The sequence below is a fragment of the Sclerotinia sclerotiorum genome, genomic scaffold (assembly GCF_000146945.2).
Source record: "Sclerotinia sclerotiorum 1980 UF-70 scaffold_9 genomic scaffold, whole genome shotgun sequence".
Taxonomy (NCBI): domain Eukaryota; kingdom Fungi; phylum Ascomycota; class Leotiomycetes; order Helotiales; family Sclerotiniaceae; genus Sclerotinia; species Sclerotinia sclerotiorum.
Genome location: NW_001820827.1, coordinates 429,919 through 448,692, shown reverse-complemented (window position 1 = coordinate 448,692; position 18,774 = coordinate 429,919). Strand labels below are relative to the sequence as shown.

Sequence of the window (18,774 nt, the reverse complement as noted above, 5' to 3'; positions counted from 1 at the left end):
AGGAGGACAGAATTATTCTTTTTATTTGATTGCCCTATTTTTTCTTTTCTGCAACGAGAAGATGCGAGAAATCTACGAAAGCACAAGACGAGATTTTCATGTTTGTTTGTACACCGGAGTATAGTGGTGAGACGCGGAGCAGTATAAAATTCTCCACATTTTACTTGAAACATTCCACTTTCATTTATGGTTTATGGGCGTGGGCGTGGGCGTGGAGTGGGTGTGGGAGTTGGGTCTGGGATTTGTTGGTGCGATGGTTTGGTATGCTAGTGTGATGATACGGGAAAGAAATGACAGATGTAGGACAGACAAACTGGGGAAAAGGAAAAGAAATGAAAGGAAATGGAAACTTGGGACAGATTTTCTTTTATTTCTACAGCATATGTTGTTATAAAGTAAAGTAGAAAACGAGTGGGTAACTGCAGGCAGGCGTGTTTTAGTTATGATTTTATGAGATAGGATGAGAAGAAGAAGATGAGAAGATGCAGGAACAGATTCGGATTCAGATGCGGTGTGAACAATGAAGGGATAGGCAAAGGCAAAGGCAAAGGCGTAAAAAGAAGAGGAGAAAATTATTGATTTTTTTTTATTACTTTTTTGCTATTGGTATTGGTATTGGTATTGATTCGATGGGTTTGATGGGCTTTTGCTTTTCTAGGGATTAGGATTGGGTGGTTTATAGCATTATATAGGTTAGGATAGGTTAAGATGGGATGGGATGGGATGGGATAAGATGGGTTGGTTATGTTAAGTTAGGTTAGGATAGGTTAGGATAGGTAGCATAGCGATGGACGGCTTGGGTAGGGTAGAGTCTTATTATCTGATTTGGTGCTTTATACTCGGTGGGCGGGCGGGCTGGCGATGATGGTGATGGTGATGGTGATGGCGAATTAGTTGGGGAGTTGGGAAAAAATGAAATCTTTTTTTGTTATAATGAATTCTTTTTATTGGTGTTTTGTGATTTTGATGTTTGAGTGGGTTTATAAAAATTTATATATTTTTATTGATGTATTTATTTATTTATTGATTTTTTTTTTTTTTATCAAAAAGAAATAAAACATAAGATTGTTATTCATTAATTATATATTTTTGATATTATATTTCTTTTATATTATATATAAATTATCAACAATTTATTATAATTTACTAGATGATAGCAGTGGATAATATGTTTCTGAGTGTTTATAGAGATTTTTAAAGTGTATCTGATTAGATAGGTTTATATATTTGGAGATTTATGCAATGAGTAGTATGGTATTATTGAGGGATGAACTTGAAGGGAAAATGACGAGGTGGTGAGATGGTGAGATGGTGATATATGGAGCTGGAAGCTGAGATCATAATAAGGATTATATGAGGAGAGATAAGGAGAAGGGGTTTGAGATGGCGAGAATATTGAATGATATAAAAAAAGGTACTTGAAGTTAGGAAGTTGGAAGTATTTGCGAAAGATAGTGCGATTTGGTATAGGGTAGGGTATGGGAGTAGTAGGATTTGAGCTAGAAGTTCAAAAGTATGTGAAGATGGAGTACAGGGATGAGAGATGATTGTGCATTAGAAGAGTGTAGTGGTTAATTATAGGGGGAATACTCTAGAAGATTTTGGGAGTAGGGGGTTTAGTTCCTTGGAGATCGGGGTTATCCGGAAGGGAGGGGAATATAATATAGAGGTTTATATGCTATGGTTATGGATTTGATGGGGGGGTAAGAATGATGTGTATACAAATATTTTGGGATGAAAGCGGATAGAGCTTGGGGTATAATGAGTAATATTCTGCCTATGCCGATGGTAATGTTTATATGAAGTGGTGTATATTAGGTTTAAGGTATATGTTGATATTCATTCGAGGTTGGCGGTAGTTGGACGATTCGGGGAAATGGAGCAATTTTGTGCCGATGATTCAATGAGAGAATGTAGTTAAGGCACTAGCTAAAGTGCTAAAAGTGTAGATTTGAAGGTAAATTCTTGCGATTGTCTTAAGCTTGTATTGAGAAAATAAGTACCTAGTTTATCGTGACGAATCTTGTGGAGGGTGAATGGCTGACCTCAAGAGTGTTACGCCGTCCAGCTTGTGATGGGAAAGAGGGAGCGAGAGTTGTGAGGAGATGGTGGAAGATTTACATGAAGATTGGATGGATATATGAAATTAGGCATGGAAAGAAGGGTTGGCGTGAAGGCGTATGTAGGTAGTGTAGGTGGGATTTGTGAGAACATTCATTACTAGTGACTCTGACCCAATGATCTGGTTGCCCTTTTCTAGGGATGGAACTGGGCGATGATAGAAATAATATAACATGCATGTGAAACTACCTACCTAATGGACGAGATGTATCTTACTATATCAAAGTTTGAAGCCATTCACAATATAATGTTGATTTCCTGAATTCAGAGACATAAGACTTTTTTGTATGTAACATCCTTTCTGACTTTCTTGATAGAAGGCCCAAGATACATTCTTCCCGGGAACGATGAACCAAGGTTACTAGAGCCGTTGAAATGGATGACACGGATTATTAGCGTATCAAAAGGCCTAAGGATCTCGACTACTTCTGTAGCACAGGCATTGTCCACGCCAAGACAAGGTTAATTCAGGCACTTGTTAAGACACTAACATTCTGATGAGGCAACCTTAAGCTTTAAGCTACTTTGGTTGTCATGATGAATACAACACAACCAAGTAAATAAGATCTTGCAATACCTACCTAGGTACCTAGTGTCTAAAAGATTCCGCAGTTCTCAAAATGATTTTAGAAGTTATTGCCAATATAATATGATTGATCTCTGTTTATCGTCTCACCTCACTACAATCTTTCATTCTTATCCATTCATTTGCTTCCCTCAGCTCAATCCTTCACACACAAACTTATCAGGTTCAACGCCTCCGGCCATCTCTTAGAACGGGAAGAAACCCCTTCGTTCGCTCGGTCAAAAACTTTCCTTGATTCATTTTTACACCAACTTCCTCTTCCCTCCAAGCCGTCTTCAAACTACCTAGACTATCTTAATTTGCTCGAGTTTTGTGTTAAATTGGCCCAGCAACAATCCAATTCTATACCGCCATCTTCAAAGCTTTCAACGAAAAAAGCCTTGCTCCACTTACATTTGACCTATTCCAGGCATTGAAAGATCTCCAACATTTGGCATCTCCCCGCCTAGGTCTTCTGTTCTTACCATCTCTCTAGCAACTCGACAGACCAAGAGTCAATCATTTGTAATGCAGTACAACAATCACTAATCACGTTCGTTATGATCTTGTACCTTTCGTTTGAGCAGGAAATCTTCACAGATTCAACACCCTTGCCTATGACCCTGGCACCGAGTTCAAAGCACCTGAAGTAGCTACTGTACCGGATTGAGAGTGGATATACCTTCAGATTGCCTGGAACGGTCCCCGCTATTCTGGTATTTGGAGTAGACGACTCAATTTCAACCTCTTGCATCCAATTCGGTACCCTTTCTCCAAATCATCTGTCATTTTTGCCATTGTCTTTCGATTATTCTGGTAAGTGCGAATCTTTTGTATTATTTCCTTGTCGAATCTCCTCTAGACTTATGCTGACGTGTGTGAAACTAGCTTCAAGAAAAATCAAACAGATATACATCCTTGCCATGCTGTAAATTATTAACATTCTCGACACCCATAGTGCTCTGCACCTATACCGAGTCCTCACTTTCGAATCACCTTGGCCTGCCTCTGCGATAAAGTTTGAGAAACAATCATTTCGGAAGCGTGTGGCTGGCTACGGGTAGATCAAGAAGAATTCCATTTGCTAAGCAAAACTCAAAAGAGCTCCACTTCGAAGAAAAAGTCTTGTTATCTGGAAATATCTTTCATCAATTGATGAAGCTTTGGGGAACTTGGAAAACGGGATCAAATTTAAATTCAGCAAAAGGATTGGAGCACCAAGGTCTGAATGTATGCAGTATAGAAGGAGGCTGGACAGACTCGATTTTCAAACCCCATTTCGAAAGGGTGAAAGGGAGGAGTTGCAATGAGTTGGGAGCAGCAAGCAAATTACGAAGGGAGCCAAGGAGGATGGACCCCACAATTTGCAGAAGATTATTCTATGTTCAATGCAACACCTGGACGTCTTGTTAATGGACAGCGGCCGTTTGTTGATACTTCAACAGTACAAGCATTGTCATCCATGACACAAAATGGACAGTTTCATGTTGAGGGAGATATGATGACAGATTTGGGAATGCATATGCATCAATTATCACCAAATTCTGCTCTTGCAATAGCTCCTGCCATACCTTCCAGCAAACAAATTCCTTTTTCTACTGCCCCGCAATCTGCTTCCAAAGCACAATTTAGTGATGTTTCCAAGACACCCCAAAGGTCAAAGAAGAGGTTGGATAATCCTTTTAGTGGTCAAACTGCTACACCTCCACATTCAGCTAGTAAAGGTATCAGAAAATTAGCCCCAAAAATATTCACTGTCTCAAATGACGCTCAAGTCCAAGGGGATGGCTTTGGCTCTTCCCATTCTAATAACCATCATCCTCAACTAATGGCTCAATCCTCGACAACAGATATGGACCCATTTGGATATCCAATGTCTGCACCAGCATCTGGCCCCTTTTTTGCCAGTAATAAAGCAATGTGGGATACTAGTATAGATGGTATGGATTTGGACTTCTCTAATGATTCAGCGGGTATCTTTCACCAAGGGCATAGGCCAAGCAATTCTATTGATTGGGGACGAAGCAATCAAATGTTCCAAGAGTCTATAAATTTATCGCCGCAAAAGTCAAGCGAACCTAAAGCTGAACCACGCAAACGACATAGAATGATAGCCTCAAAATCTTCCTTGCCAATAACTTCAGCATTACCTACATCTCTTCCATTATTAGCTTTTAGTAGTGCGACGGTAACTTCAAATTCGTTAGCCATGGAGAACTTTCCTGGCGCTGTTGATCCTGGTTTGGTATACAGTAGGCCTAACACAGGCAATATGTCACAAGGAGACTTTGAAGATGCGATGTTACCAGCACCAAGGGCAGCTACAAGTCCGATTCGATATCCCGAGCAACTCGAACCGTACCAACACCAAGTTCGAGAATATACTCGCGAGCAAGAAGAACTTCGTCGATCTAGAAGTTTTAGAGAGAGTAGTCTTGGATATCGGATAGACAGAAGAACTGCCAGTTCACCAGTAAAGGGATCTGCAAGACCTGGTTTTCGACGCAGCGTCAGTGAGAGCAGGGACAGACGTAATAATGGTACAGTTAATAAATTCCAACTCGAGGAACCCAAGCTGACATTTTTTAATAAGAGCCGCCACGCTCTAAATCTGGACGTTTATCACCTGTGAAACAACAGCGTCATCCAAATCTTTCTTCTATTCCTGAATCTCCAGTTACATTGCCAAGACTTCGACGGGATCTAAAGCTAGCTGTTGGCAGTAATGGTCGAGCTACTGTTGTAATTGACGATACGCCGGTGAGGAGTTTACAACGATCATCATCCCAAGTCATCGATTATGATTCTGAATATGATTCATCTACCGATGACGAACCGATCATCATTCCCAGTCGAAACAATTCTTTCAATTTACCACGGCAGAGACCACCTAAATTTGATTTATTCGACAGTTCTTCTAGTGACTTTCGAAGACCAAGCACAAGTACAAGCGGTTATAGCCGATCTTCGGGTCAGCACACAAGTATTGATGAGATGAGTGAAGCAGAGACAGTACTTGATGAGGTCAAGGCCGGAGATGCAGCTTCTGCCTTGCGGAAAGTCGTTAGAGAGCGCCGAAACAATCAACAAATACCGAAGAGTGGAAGACGCCTTCTTCTATATTCTGATACTACCCCTAGACCAGGTCGATATGCAGAACACACTTCGTCGTCTAATAACTCTTCGGATGGGGTGACGCCATCCAGCTCGAGAAGTGGTAACACTCGATGTATTTGTAATAATCCGGACGGAAACTATTTCATGATTCAGTGGTGAGTTTGTTATTCTTGTTTAATCTACATTCCTAACTCATTTTCAGTGAATCTTGCGAGCATTGGCTTCATGGGCACTGCGTCAATATCCCAGATCGAAGGGCTCTACCCAAAGTCTACGTCTGTGCCTTTTGTGCTCAAACACCGAATATGCGCAATGGTCGTATGCGAGAGTCTGCAAGAAAAAGGAGGAATATACCTTCCTCCCCACTTGCTCATAAATCTTACAGATCATCTCGTTGATTCAAAGCTTTTGGTCCCTTTAGATCTTTGTTTGACTCGAAATTGGATTGGCATTCCAAAGCATATCGCGAGAAATCCATGAATGATACTTTAAAGCTTTATTCATTCCTTCCATCGAATTATTTTTTCAGCCAGAGAAACAACCACAGATGGAGAATATTTTCCAAATCACTTGTTTTAACACCTGTCCGTTTTTGTTTCTTTTTTCATATTTCTTTTGTCATCACTGATACCCCCTATTAAGAGCATATAAAATACAAATCAAAGTCACGATGAATGGCTCCCAAGAAGATTTAATACAAAGTAAGATTTACGACCGAGAAGAAAGGGGAAAAGGGAAGTGAAAGGCTATAGGGGAGTTAGGGATGATTATTGCAGTATGCATGAATGTAAAATGATTTAAGGAAGGATTCCTGGGATACTTAGCAATAGTAAGATCTTACCAAATACATAGATATATCTTTACTTCTTGAGCTTATTTGTAGATCATTCGATTTCAAAACCATGTCTAACTATCAATCGCTTTGGATTTTCCAATTGAGTTGAATGAATAAGATTATTTGTATGTCTGAATTGATTTGAATGTTCAAAACTGCTTGGATGAAGTTTTAAACTTCTCAATAAATAACAATCATAAATTCTGGCTAGCAGGATTATGGCCATGATCTCCCTGACCTCATTCCGCTATATAAAAATAAAATCCCGACGTCGGGCACAATGAAGCTTCATTCCGAAATCGGACATAGTGGGGGCGGGGCATACAATAAAGTCCCTGTCCTATTCCCCAAAGCTTTTCCCGCCCCTGAACACAATTCAATCATTTCTTTTCTTAAATACCCATTATACTTCAATTTGTTGAATATTCATTTAAAAAAACATTACTACTACAAAATATGGCAACTCACAACATCGTGGTTTTTGGTGGTGATCACTGTGGTCCTGAGGTAAGATAATGCTTGTTTACTGGTTGTTGAGTATGAAATAGCTGTTTGCGGAGAGAATATGGGGCATGGAATTAAGCATATAACCGCCTCAAGAGCTACAAATTGAACTTCGAGGGAAATTTGCTAATTGATTTTCCCATATAGGTCGTGGCAGAAGCTATTAAAGTCCTGAAAGTTGTAGAAAGCGATAGACCATCAGCGGGAAAGTTCAATTTCCAAGAACATCTCTTGGGCGGTGTAAGTTTGCCAGTCATTAAGCTCATATATCGCCCAATTCATTTACTTACAGCCCTTCTTCAATATAGTGCTCAATTGACGCTCACGGTGAACCCCTCACAACCGAAGCTCTCGAAGCTGCCAAAAATGCAGATGCTGTTCTCCTCGGCGCAATCGGTGGCCCCAAATGGGGAACTGGAAAAGTACGCCCTGAACAGGGAATCCTCGCTCTCCGCAAACAAATGGGCACATACGGAAACCTCCGTCCCTGTAATTTCGCATCACCTACATTGACCGAAATCTCCCCTTTAAAAGAAAAGGTCTGCGAAGGCGTCGATTTCTGTATCGTGCGAGAATTGACCGGAGGTATTTATTTCGGAGAGAGGAAAGAGGATGAGGGGGATGGAAAGGCTTGGGATACAGAACCATATTCCAGAGAGGAGATTGAGCGTGTGACTAGATTGGCTGCTAATCTTGCACTTGCGCAAGATCCTCCAGCACCCGTGTGGAGTTTGGATAAGGCAAATGTTCTTGCGACTTCGAGATTATGGCGTAAAACTGTTACGGATGTTATGGCGGCGGAATTCCCCCAGTTGAAGATTGGACATCATCTCATTGATAGTGCGGCCATGTTGATGGTGAAGGATCCAAGAAAGTTGAACGGCATTGTGGTGACGAGTAATTTGTTTGGAGATATTATTAGTGACGAGGCTAGTGTTATTCCGGGTAGTATTGGACTTTTGCCAAGTGCAAGTTTGAGTGGTGTGCCGGATGGAAAGAGCAAGTGTAATGGTATTTACGAGCCAATTCACGGTATGTTCTTATTTTGGCTTCCCTTTCTTTTTTTAGCTTTTACCGCTTTTCTTTTTGTCTTTCTAACAACCCTTCTAGGCTCCGCTCCGGATATCAGCGGAAAAGGCATCGTCAACCCCATCGGTACCATCCTTTCCGTCGCGATGATGCTCAAATACTCTCTCAACCTCCCTGTCGAAGCTAAAGCCGTCGAAGAAGCTGTCCGCAGAACTATCGAAAAGGGTGTCAGAACTGCCGATATCGGTGGTTCAAATAAGACTGTCGAAGTAGGTGATGCTGTAGTTGAGGAATTGAAGAAAGTTTTGAAGGAGCTTTAAATGCATTTTAAAAAATCAACCAGCCGGAGATACTAGGTATAGCTGGAGTTGCAAATCTGTTATCATACAGTTGGTCATAGTCATAGTCCGTCATATCATGGTAAAAATGAGATATTGACGAAGAGGATATTTCCCGTAAAGGGTACAATTGCTTATGGAGTTAAAAATTACCTGTAGTTAGCAATTAGCAGGTAAAAAAAATGGAGATACCAATTAAAAATTGTATCAGTTATACTTTTCCGGTGGCATAGTCATTAGCTAGACTATTCAGAAATGCTTGCAAAGGGAAGGGAAGGAAGGAAATATATATTGGGTAATGTAGCTATTGTAAGATTGCCAGTAGCAATGACAATGTAAGATTGCATTTTCCATCATCCTCTCAAATCTCCTGAAATTAATGCCTCTTGTTAAGAATCTTATCATTTATTTTAAAGATTATAATTGATAGGTTGGAGATGATTACATTTATAATATAATATAAATTAACTCTTTATAAAAAGATAAACTCTTTATAAAAAGATATACATCGTAGTGTCACGATTCATTAATTCACGTGACCTCGAGGACCTTTTGGACCTTAGGGTCCCAAGGGTCCTCAAAAGATGATATAGGGTATATAAACATTCATTTAGTCTCGTAGTTAAGGAGCTTCGTGCTCAACTTAGTTATCAATTAGTTTACCTACATTCTACTTGATCTAGTAACGACTTCACTTCCAAGTGAAGACCAGTGATAAAGCCTTAACCCACAACTACCAACCAGACGAAACCTTAGGCAGCCGCTGCCTCCAGTATAGTATCGTTACACGTAGGTTAACTATAGTGTTAAGTTCAAGAAAAGAATAAAGTTAATTCGTTTAATTATTTATATTCATATTAACTCCTCTCTTACATATATTAAATACCTGTTCTTTTATTAATTGATTTTTTTATAAAATAGATTTATATTTAGATTTGAGTTAAGATTATAATCTATAACTATCTTTTATATCTATATGAATTAATATAAATTCAAATGATAAATATTTTTTATATATTCATTAGTATCAAGGAAATCTAGATTTATAAAATATATATTTAAAGAAGTATAAGATATCTTTTAAAATGAAAAGGAAAGATGTAACCAAAAGGGTGTTTATAGACCAGCAATTGTATTTAACTTAGAATCTACAGGTGAAGAGCACCTGTAGATGGGGATAGCTACTCTATATATACACAAATGAATAGCCTAGCCGCAATGGCTAGGCAAAAAGAAGTCATATTTATTCCTCCAATGATCTTACTTTACCGATAACCATTGATACCTAGTACTTGTCCGGATCTGATCCTCAGGTCACCTAAATCGTATACTAATCTCGAGTAATCGTATCATGTGTGGACATGGTTAATGTACCTGAGGTTTCTTATATAATAAGGGTGGGAGGAAAGCAGGGATTTCCGTCACAAAAGAGAATATATAAGTATTATCATATTTAACTCATCGTATTAATTAATATTTTTCAAAATCCACATCTTGTTTACATTGATATCATAAAAGATAAGTTAAGTTAAGATGTACAAACAGAACAAATTTGGTAATAATACGTATAGGTATAGGTATAGGTACAAGTACAGCATCCCGGTTCCTAACGAATTTCCTACTCGATGCTCATAGCACTATCCATTAACTATCAATTTCCCATTCCACATCACCCATTCCTCCCCCTATCAATCTCATCCAGGCCGCAATTTATTTCCTTCCCAACACAAAGCTGCTTACCCACCCCACAGAACTCAATATTTACTCTTCACCAAATAATCCCTTCAATTCCCTTTTCAGTTTCTTCCTAGTCCCATTTTCCCCTGTTTCTTCTTCCGGCTGTTCAATATCCTCTTCTACTACGATTTCCTTCTCTATCTCCTTTCCTTTCCCCTTGACATCTCTTCTTTCCAATTTTTCCCTTTCTTTTTCTTTGCTTTTTTTACTGCCCGTCCTACTACCCGTCCTAGAACTCTGTCCCCTCTCTTCACTACCTCTCCCCTTCCTCAAACTCCTCTTACTCCCACTTCTCGACAAATGACTTTTCTCTTCTTCACCAGTAACTCCTCGATTTCTTCTCGAGCTGGTCCTGCTATTCATTTGTGTATTATTCCCTTCTTCCACATTTGTATTTTTCGCTTCATGATCTGTCCAGTTCCATTCTGTTTGATTATGAGTTTCTGTTCGTTTTTTTTCTTTTTTGTCTTTGACGTTTTGGGCTACTTGTCCTAAACTATTTATTTTTGTCAGTGTTAGTTAATACTTCTATCGATCAATCAAAGTTCCCTTTCTCAATGATAACTTTTCTTTTTTTCGACAAAAAAAATAAAAACAAACAGATAAACAAACCTAACAGTCCCAACCCGCTGCCTCCGAAGCCTCTCCACAATTCCCTCCTTCTCTTTATCCCTCTCCCTCTCCCCCTCTTTCTCCTTCGCACTCCCACCTGGCAAAATAACCCCAGGTACATACCTCTCCAAATACTCTGAGCCCCTATCCAAAAACCCCAACGTGGGACTCATCCTCAAACTCGTCGCATAATTACTATTACTCTTTCCGATTTCGGGTCGAGGAAAACTCTCAAACGTAGAATCAAAAGACGATTCTCCGCGTTCTCTCCTCTTTAGTTCGCCTACCGATGCAGATTCTAAACTCGTGCTAAGCCCACAACATGATCCTTTTCGCGGTGTGATGAAATTACTCAGTGGAGAGGTTAAGAGACTGGGTACTTGTGCTCTAGGGTGAGTATTGTTTGTATTGAAGGGACTGGCTTGGAATGGATCATCTTCTTTGGGATAGGGTGTTAGAGGTCTCTCTGAGATGTCTTTTGGTGCATGATCGGGATACTGTGCCGTTTGTATGAAATCGCCGGGTTTGTTAAGTGCAGATTCAATAGTGCTAGAGCGGTTGGCACGACGATATGCGGATGCAGGATGTTGATTTGGACGGGGAAGTTTTTCTTCAATAGAAACGGAGCGGGGACGTGTGGTCTTGGGGGATCTTTGTTGGGGACTGGGAATATTGAGCGAAGAGAGTGTTGATACAGATGGTCGGCGGGTGCTGGTTGATGTGCTATCAGAGGTGGACTTGGCGCACTGGCTGTTAGGGGTTTGATCTGTGGTGTGTTAGATATTCTTTTGAAGAAACATACCAATAGCATGAACATGCAGTAAGTAAAACCTAAAAAAACATACCTGTAGGCGTTACATCCCCCGAAATCCCACTGCTAGTACCTCCCTTACTCTCCTCCTCCGTCGGACACGGCGTCAAGGGACCATGACCCCCAGGGCAATCCTCCGAATGACTAGACGAAGCACCATCTGCATACGCATCAGGGAGTGTAGCTCTCGACACCATCGTCCCTACATTCCTCTCACAAAAATCACCATGCGAATCTTCGCGTTCGCGATGTACATTATTGGGAAGCAATGACATCCATTTTGGAAGCGGTTTCGTTTTACTAGGAACGAATGCTCGACCAGCAGGATCATAGATGGAGACGTAGATATTAGAAGCAGTAGAGGGACTAGAGAGATTTGATGAACTAGACGAATTGGATAATTCGCATTGCCCGAAATTTGCAGGTTCGCTGTCGCTATGGGAATGAGTGGAGTCTTCTGGATTTCCATCTTCGGATACGCCCATTTTTGAGGCGTCGCTGAGAAGTGCAATTTCTTCCTTCAGAGCAGTGTTAAAACGTGTAGTTAAAGTTGAACTAAAGTGAAAAAAAATGACATACCTGTGGAGTCGAAGACTCTCTTATCAATTTCCTAATCTTCCTTTCATTCATCATGGTGGATCTCGTTGATTTCATCTTCGTGTCCATCGGTGAGATACTAGAAGATGAAGACGGCGTAGAAGGTACCATTTCCTCCCCGTCCAATCCCACCACAACATCCTTCTTCCCACCTAACCCTTTATCCTCATCCAACTTCTCCAATCTAGATCTCGTCAAGCCACCATCAGATTTCGTCACATTTTCCAATCCCCTCTCCAACACCTTCTTCTCTCCATACCCCTTAATCTTCGTCTCTGTTTCACAGCACTCACAGAGGGGAATTTTATCCAACTCTGTGCCTTTCCTTGCACTCCCATCTCCAGTCTCACTACCATTCCCATTCCTATTTCCATCCCCAAATTCAACCCCCCTCTCACTCTCACTCTCACAATCCCTCAAAAACGCCTCTCCCAACCTCACTCCACAAAGCAAACAACCAAAACATCCACGATGCCAAAAACACCATCCCAAACTAACTACCTCATCGCCTCTCACAATACATTCTCCACAAACCCAGCATATACTTAAATCCAGCACAGCTCTCCAACACTGATGACATACGATTCTAGATGAACGACCCAGAACACGCGGTTTGGAAGGTGCATGGTGTGGAGACCAGCAGATTGTACATATGAAAGATGGATCTGATGACTTTTGGATTGTGCGCATGGTGGTTATTGCAGATTTTGCTCTGGTGGGAGTGGGTGGTCGCGGAAGTGGAAGTGGAGCTTGAGCTTGAGCGTTTGAAGTATGAGAATGAGGAGCTGGGACGACCGGTATACCGATTATTTTCAGAGAATCCGTTACAGTGCTTGCTAATGAAAGAGGAGGAACGGAGATAGTATGGCGAGTGCGAGGACGAAGCTCAATGAAGGTTGAAGTAGGTGGACGAGGAGTTCCTTGACGGCCGGTCATGTTTATTGTTTAAGAGAAGTGTGGAAATATAGATACAAGACCGGATTTTGTTTACTATTGCTTTTTTATGTGTATAATGGGTAATGAGCGAATGAATGATAGAAACGATGAAAGAGAGTGTTTAGTGATAATTCAAATAATAAAGGAGCAAACGAATGTGTAAAGGTGCCAGTATGGTGTCTCAGTCATCCTGATTGACGCGGCCCCTAATTTAGGTATATTCGATGTTGATCAAAGAGGTGAATTTCGAGAGTCAAGGTGAGAAGAATATGTCAGGTCACTATTTTGTTTCATAGGCAAGTACGAGACGAAACTCAAAATAACTAGCTTTTTATTCATTCGTCATTAACTAAAAGAAGCAATCTGGAGTATTGACTTAACTACACAAACATCAATCATGATATCCTACAACTCCTGTATCGAGAAAGAATAACCTAAGCAAAGCTCTTTCCAAATGCAGTAATCTTGTAGGTCCAGCCACCCACTTTGAAGCACGCACATGCGATATTTTCGGGTTGACGCCAACCTTATACTCCAATCCCATTAAAATCAACCCTGAACATACATGGATTGTATGAATGTATAAACAATAGAACAATGGACAATTGCCATTTAAACTGAAAGTCGCCAAATGAATTATTTCCGGGCCTTTGGTCGTGCAAGCATATTGAGTCGGCTGAGGGTTAGTCCTCTTTTTTTGGCAGGACTTGGAGTCGAAGTAGTAACATTTTTTCCAGCTTGAAGTCTCGGAGCCATCAGCATAGCACCCTCTGGAGCCTTTTGCTTCTTTGGTGAGCGTGCTTCATCCTCGCCATCAGACTCAACTCTTCTACGCTTCTTGTTGGACATACCATGAGGAACAGTAGGAATAACTGAGAGGTTAGTGGGCTTCTTGCTCGACTCACGGACAGGAGGATCAGTGTTCTCTTTGTTGCCATCAGGAAAGCTGCCAGGCATACTATCAGGGAAGATACTGCGTCGAACCTGGCGGACAGTAGCCTGATTAGGCGATGGACCAAATCCCTTTGGAGAGGCACCGAAGCTGATAGTATGGTCACTGCGGAAAGTAAAGGTGCCAGGAATTGAGGGAGGAAGGTGTGGAGGAAGAGCTTGACGAGGTGGTTCTGGAAGAGGTCTAACACCAGCAAGGGAAGGATACTCGACCGCATCAGTTTCAGACATCCCAGCATCTTTTGCTTGTCGCTTGATAGGTTCTTCTTGAGGTACAGGTCGGCGAGGGGCAATTGAAGAACCAACCTTGACATTCGACTTTGAGCTGGAGCGAGGGATGCCAGACTTTACTGGAGATGGGGATTGTGGAACGGTGGTCTCATTGTGCTTAGCTTCGTTGTGCTTCCTCGTCTCAGGCGTGAATCCAACATGCTTCATACTCTTAGAGCGGCCGGCCCCAATAGGAGTTGTAGGGACAGAGGGTAGGTCCTTCGCAAGGTTGTGCTTGGCTGGACTTCTAGCAATTGAAGGAATAGCTGAGGTCTTGTCTGTCTTCTTTGTGCTGAAGCTTGAGCCTGGATGCTTTAGAATAGACTTAACGCGATCGAATCTGCTTGGAGTTCGGAGCATAGATTTACTTGGTGCTGTCATTGATCCAGCAATATTGTTCACCGTAGCAGATTTCGTCATACCGCGAGGTGTACTTTGCAGATTTGGCTTTGATGGTGATCTGGACAAGCTGGGAATTTGAGTTGCAGGATGTTTGACACTTTGGGCACGAGCCATAGATGCTTGTGTGGGTGTTGCCAGGTGTGCAGGAAAGCTGGAAATTTGGTGGCGTGGGGTAGAAGGCATTGGGATATTTTCAGACTTGCCACAGGACACTGGTCGTTGAGATGAGGCATCATCTGTAATGCGCTGACGAGCACGCTTGGCAGGTGCAGTATTTTCAGGCCGGTCACTACCAGTATCTTGGGAAGAATCTTCACTTTGAGTGACATCTTTATCACCCAGCCTAGCTTTAGATCGTGTGCGCTTGATAGCGGCAGTAGGAGTAATTCGACCTGGTTGAGCACGGAAAGAGGATGGATGATTGGCGATGCTGTCCATCTTTTTGAACCTATATGAAGTCAGAAATCACGGCCGACGGAGTAAAATTTGAAATAGACATTGAAGGTTTCTTAAACATTAAAATCATTTGGGTATCGAAATAATTTCAGACACCAGAATATATTCAGACAGTGAAATTATTCCAGGCGTTGAAATCATTACAGATATTGAAATAAATTCAAACACCGTGATCTTTTCAATAGCCGAAATCTTTTCAGTCATTGAAGCATTTTAAACATCGAAATAATTTCAAATATTGAAAGCATCTTGAACAAGACTTACTCTGCCATATGAACATCACTGTATCTGTTAACTTTGCCCTTTGCTTGTGCGATCTTTCGGCCTCCCATATGGCTACCCTCCGGGTTCTTCTTTCGTTCCATTTCTCGTTCCGCAGCAAGCTTAGCTTTGATACGGAGTGCCTCTTCACGTAGTTCATCCATCATGCGTTGAGCTTCCGGGCCAAGATGGGGTGCAGGACGCGCGAATTTAAAATCGAAAGTTGGTGAGCTGATGCCAATTTTTGAGGGGGTTTTTTGTTGGATACCAGAGGGTTGGTCATCGCCCTTTGCGTTGATGTCAACAAAACCATGACGGAGTCCTGAGTCGGGCTTTTGGGTAGTAGATTTATGTGTCATGGATGGATGCATTTCCTCTCGAGGTGGGACAATACGGCCGGAAGTAGCTGGCGTTTGAGGCGTTTGAACTGGTGACGAAACGACCGGAAGGGAAGGATAAATAGGAGCTTCATCAACCTCGGCGAGAGATGTGAGATATGTATTTGTGTTTGGATTAGGCAGTGTCTAGAACAAAGGATAAGTCCATCTTCTCAATAGTCGTTACAATGATAATAAGGGTAAGTATGCTATACATACTTTGACTGGAGTACGAAGTCGAGATGATCGGCGGCGCGGAGGGGATGCCATCGTTAAAGATTTGTACCACTATCTCTTGGAGGTATATTACAGAATTGCGTTTCCAATGTAATTAGTTGCAATGAATTTGCAAAGAGTGAAGTATCGCACCAAAACAAGGGACAAATCCAGCCTTATCGCTGATTAGAATGAGTATTTGTAGTTGGAATTCCAAGGTTAGGACTATGAAATCATATCAATGTTTAAAAGTTCTGGGGTTTGTTGACATTCAGGCAAGCGTACGGAGTACAAGTAAACAAGGGTAAAACGCGCTAAGCTGAGAGATCACATGATTTAGCGTCAATTATCTCAAGCCAACCCAACCCCATATGTTCAGCGTTTTTGGTTTTTGTAGCGGGACCAGCCATATGTACGTAAATCCAACATGAATGGATTCAATTATCTTGTACATCTCAAACTTCTTGAGTAAATAAAACACAGACCTTATATTGAAAAGCTACCTAGTATATACTCGAGTGAAACTCAAAGTCAACATCATATGTAAAAGGAAAGATGTTTTCACACTTCACTCAAACCTTCACTCTACTCAACACTCAACTCTCCACGGAGTACACCACTAAGCTTGGACCATCACAGCTTTCTTGTCGATCATCATGTAAGGAAAATCTAGGTGAGCTAGATTCTGAACGCGAGACAAGGATCGATAATTTGAACGGGATCTCTCACTTCCGGATGACACGATAATTTACACTTTTTCGGTGCCTCTTTCTCTCGCTTTGTACGGGGCTCGATAAGAGTATATATTTTCGACTTTACTCCCTGGGAACATCTCAGCATTCAACAAACTTCACACTCTTCCTTCCATCAGTGATTGAAGCGATTGAAGTGATTGTCAGGTTCACGAAATGACTCCAAAGAAGACTACCACAGTCTCTAAAGCGGCTGAGCCTCATGGCTATGAATTTGGTGGACCGTAAGTCGCACAATCCCTTGCAGATTCACTGATCTGTACTGATTATCGCAGAATAGGAGCTTTTGGTATATCCTTCGGACTTCCCCTTCTCTGCTACGCGACGACGTTTCTCTGCAATGATATTTCTGGATGTCCAGTTCCCTCCTCGCTCTCCCCTTCGACCCTTACAATCAACAGTCTAAAACAAGAGGTTGGATGGCCAGAAAATGGACTTGCGGGTTTGTCAAGTTGGGATGTATTTCTCAAAGTAGTAGGATACTACTTTCTAAGCATGGTCTTGCATAGGATCTTGCCGGGCGAGGAAAAGCTAGGTGTTGAGCTTGCTAGTGGGGGAAAGCTCAAATACAAGTTCAATAGTACGTACATCTGCTATACACGCGCCATTGGTCGGGACGCTATTCGCTAATGCATAAGATAGCTTGGTCTTCTACGATGTTTACATTCGCTCTATGCGCCGCAGGAACTATCGCCCAGGGAGCAGATTTCCCAGTCTGGACTTTTATCTACGACAATTACCTACAAATCCTTACAGCCAATATCATCATCTCCTACGGTCTTGCCACTTATGTATATATCCGCAGTTTTAGCATCAAACCTGGCAATCCCGAGCTCCGCGAATTGGCTGCTGGAGGTCATACCGGAAATATGCTATACGATTGGTTTATTGGACGTGAACTCAACCCAAGAGTAACTCTCCCTTTACTTGGCGAGATTGATATCAAGGAATTTTGTGAGCTACGACCAGGTCTTATGGGATGGCTTTTAATGGATTACGCATTTGTTGCCCATCAATACAAGACTTACGGATACGTTACCGATAGTATCTTGCTAATTACAGCCTTCCAAACACTGTATGTGCTTGATTCATATTGGATGGAAAATGCCATCCTCACCACCATGGATATTACCACTGATGGGTTTGGACTCATGCTATCATTTGGAGACTTGGTCTGGGTTCCATTCATCTATTCTCTCCAAGCACGTTACCTAGCCGTTTACCCCCTTTCTCTTGGCGTTCTTGGCACCAGCGGTGTCCTCGCTGTTCTAGGCATCGGATATTACATCTTCCGTAGTTCCAACAACGAAAAGAACCGCTTCAGAACCGACCCGACAGATGCCCGTGTCGCACACCTTAAATACCTAGAGACGAAATCCGGCTCCAAACTTCTCATTTCGGGCTGGTGGGGTGTAGCTCGTCATATCAACTATGCTGGTGATTGGATTATGGCTTGGTCTTACTGTCTTCCCACCGGTATCGCTGGCTATCTCATCAATCATAGCTCGGTAGCTCCCACATCAGGCCAATCTCTCGTCGACGGTTCATTTGTGTATAGTGGACCAGCAGTGCACACGGAAGTCACACAAGGGGCAGCTAGAGGCTGGGGAATGATCATTACATATTTCTATGTGGTTTACTTTGGTGTCTTGTTGGTGCATAGAGAAATGAGGGATGAGGAGAAATGCGAAAGAAAGTACGGTGAGGATTGGAAGAGGTATAAGGAGATTGTCAGGTACAGAATTATCCCGGGAATCTATTAAGAGTGCTGGACAAATAGATACGTTCGGGATTAGATACGTAAGAGGGATCGAAGGGAGGAGCGGTCGATTAGATGGTTGAGAGGATGGTTAGAAAGTAAAGAACAGCGGATTTACTAGAGATGTA

At 41.8% G+C, this 18,774-nt stretch overlaps 7 protein-coding genes across 7 annotated transcripts; 4 read left to right on the top strand and 3 right to left on the bottom strand.

Moving 5' to 3' along the window:
- Positions 1-1,680: 1,680 nt before the first annotated feature.
- Positions 1,681-2,486, top strand: SS1G_07105 (predicted protein; the record flags this gene model as incomplete). The annotated part of the gene is made up of 4 exons (XM_001591609.1): positions 1,681-1,703; positions 1,819-1,913; positions 2,069-2,178; positions 2,439-2,486. The coding sequence occupies 4 exons, from the start codon at positions 1,681-1,683 to the stop codon at positions 2,484-2,486; spliced, it is 276 nt and encodes a 91-aa protein (XP_001591659.1).
- Positions 2,487-2,872: 386 nt separating this feature from the next.
- Positions 2,873-3,475, bottom strand: SS1G_07104 (predicted protein; the record flags this gene model as incomplete). Its single annotated transcript, XM_001591608.1, has 3 exons — positions 2,873-2,996; positions 3,101-3,178; positions 3,453-3,475. The coding sequence occupies 3 exons, from the start codon at positions 3,473-3,475 to the stop codon at positions 2,873-2,875; spliced, it is 225 nt and encodes a 74-aa protein (XP_001591658.1).
- Positions 3,476-3,992: 517 nt separating this feature from the next.
- SS1G_07103 (hypothetical protein) lies at positions 3,993-6,201 on the top strand (the record flags this gene model as incomplete). Its single annotated transcript, XM_001591607.1, has 3 exons — positions 3,993-5,195; positions 5,282-5,958; positions 6,006-6,201. The coding sequence occupies 3 exons, from the start codon at positions 3,993-3,995 to the stop codon at positions 6,199-6,201; spliced, it is 2,076 nt and encodes a 691-aa protein (XP_001591657.1).
- An 893-nt stretch (positions 6,202-7,094) lies between these two features.
- Positions 7,095-8,491, top strand: SS1G_07102 (hypothetical protein; the record flags this gene model as incomplete). Its single annotated transcript, XM_001591606.1, has 4 exons — positions 7,095-7,145; positions 7,290-7,382; positions 7,451-8,174; positions 8,253-8,491. 4 exons carry the CDS (start codon positions 7,095-7,097, stop codon positions 8,489-8,491), a joined length of 1,107 nt encoding a protein of 368 aa, XP_001591656.1.
- Positions 8,492-10,270: 1,779 nt separating this feature from the next.
- SS1G_07101 (hypothetical protein) lies at positions 10,271-13,202 on the bottom strand (the record flags this gene model as incomplete). Its single annotated transcript, XM_001591605.1, has 4 exons — positions 10,271-10,742; positions 10,859-11,624; positions 11,704-12,187; positions 12,249-13,202. The coding sequence occupies 4 exons, from the start codon at positions 13,200-13,202 to the stop codon at positions 10,271-10,273; spliced, it is 2,676 nt and encodes an 891-aa protein (XP_001591655.1).
- Positions 13,203-13,838: 636 nt separating this feature from the next.
- Positions 13,839-16,189, bottom strand: SS1G_07100 (hypothetical protein; the record flags this gene model as incomplete). Its single annotated transcript, XM_001591604.1, has 3 exons — positions 13,839-15,273; positions 15,546-16,066; positions 16,139-16,189. The coding sequence occupies 3 exons, from the start codon at positions 16,187-16,189 to the stop codon at positions 13,839-13,841; spliced, it is 2,007 nt and encodes a 668-aa protein (XP_001591654.1).
- An 854-nt stretch (positions 16,190-17,043) lies between these two features.
- SS1G_07099 (Delta(14)-sterol reductase) lies at positions 17,044-18,650 on the top strand (the record flags this gene model as incomplete). Its single annotated transcript, XM_001591603.1, has 3 exons — positions 17,044-17,111; positions 17,163-17,467; positions 17,530-18,650. The coding sequence occupies 3 exons, from the start codon at positions 17,044-17,046 to the stop codon at positions 18,648-18,650; spliced, it is 1,494 nt and encodes a 497-aa protein (XP_001591653.1).
- Positions 18,651-18,774: the final 124 nt, after the last annotated feature.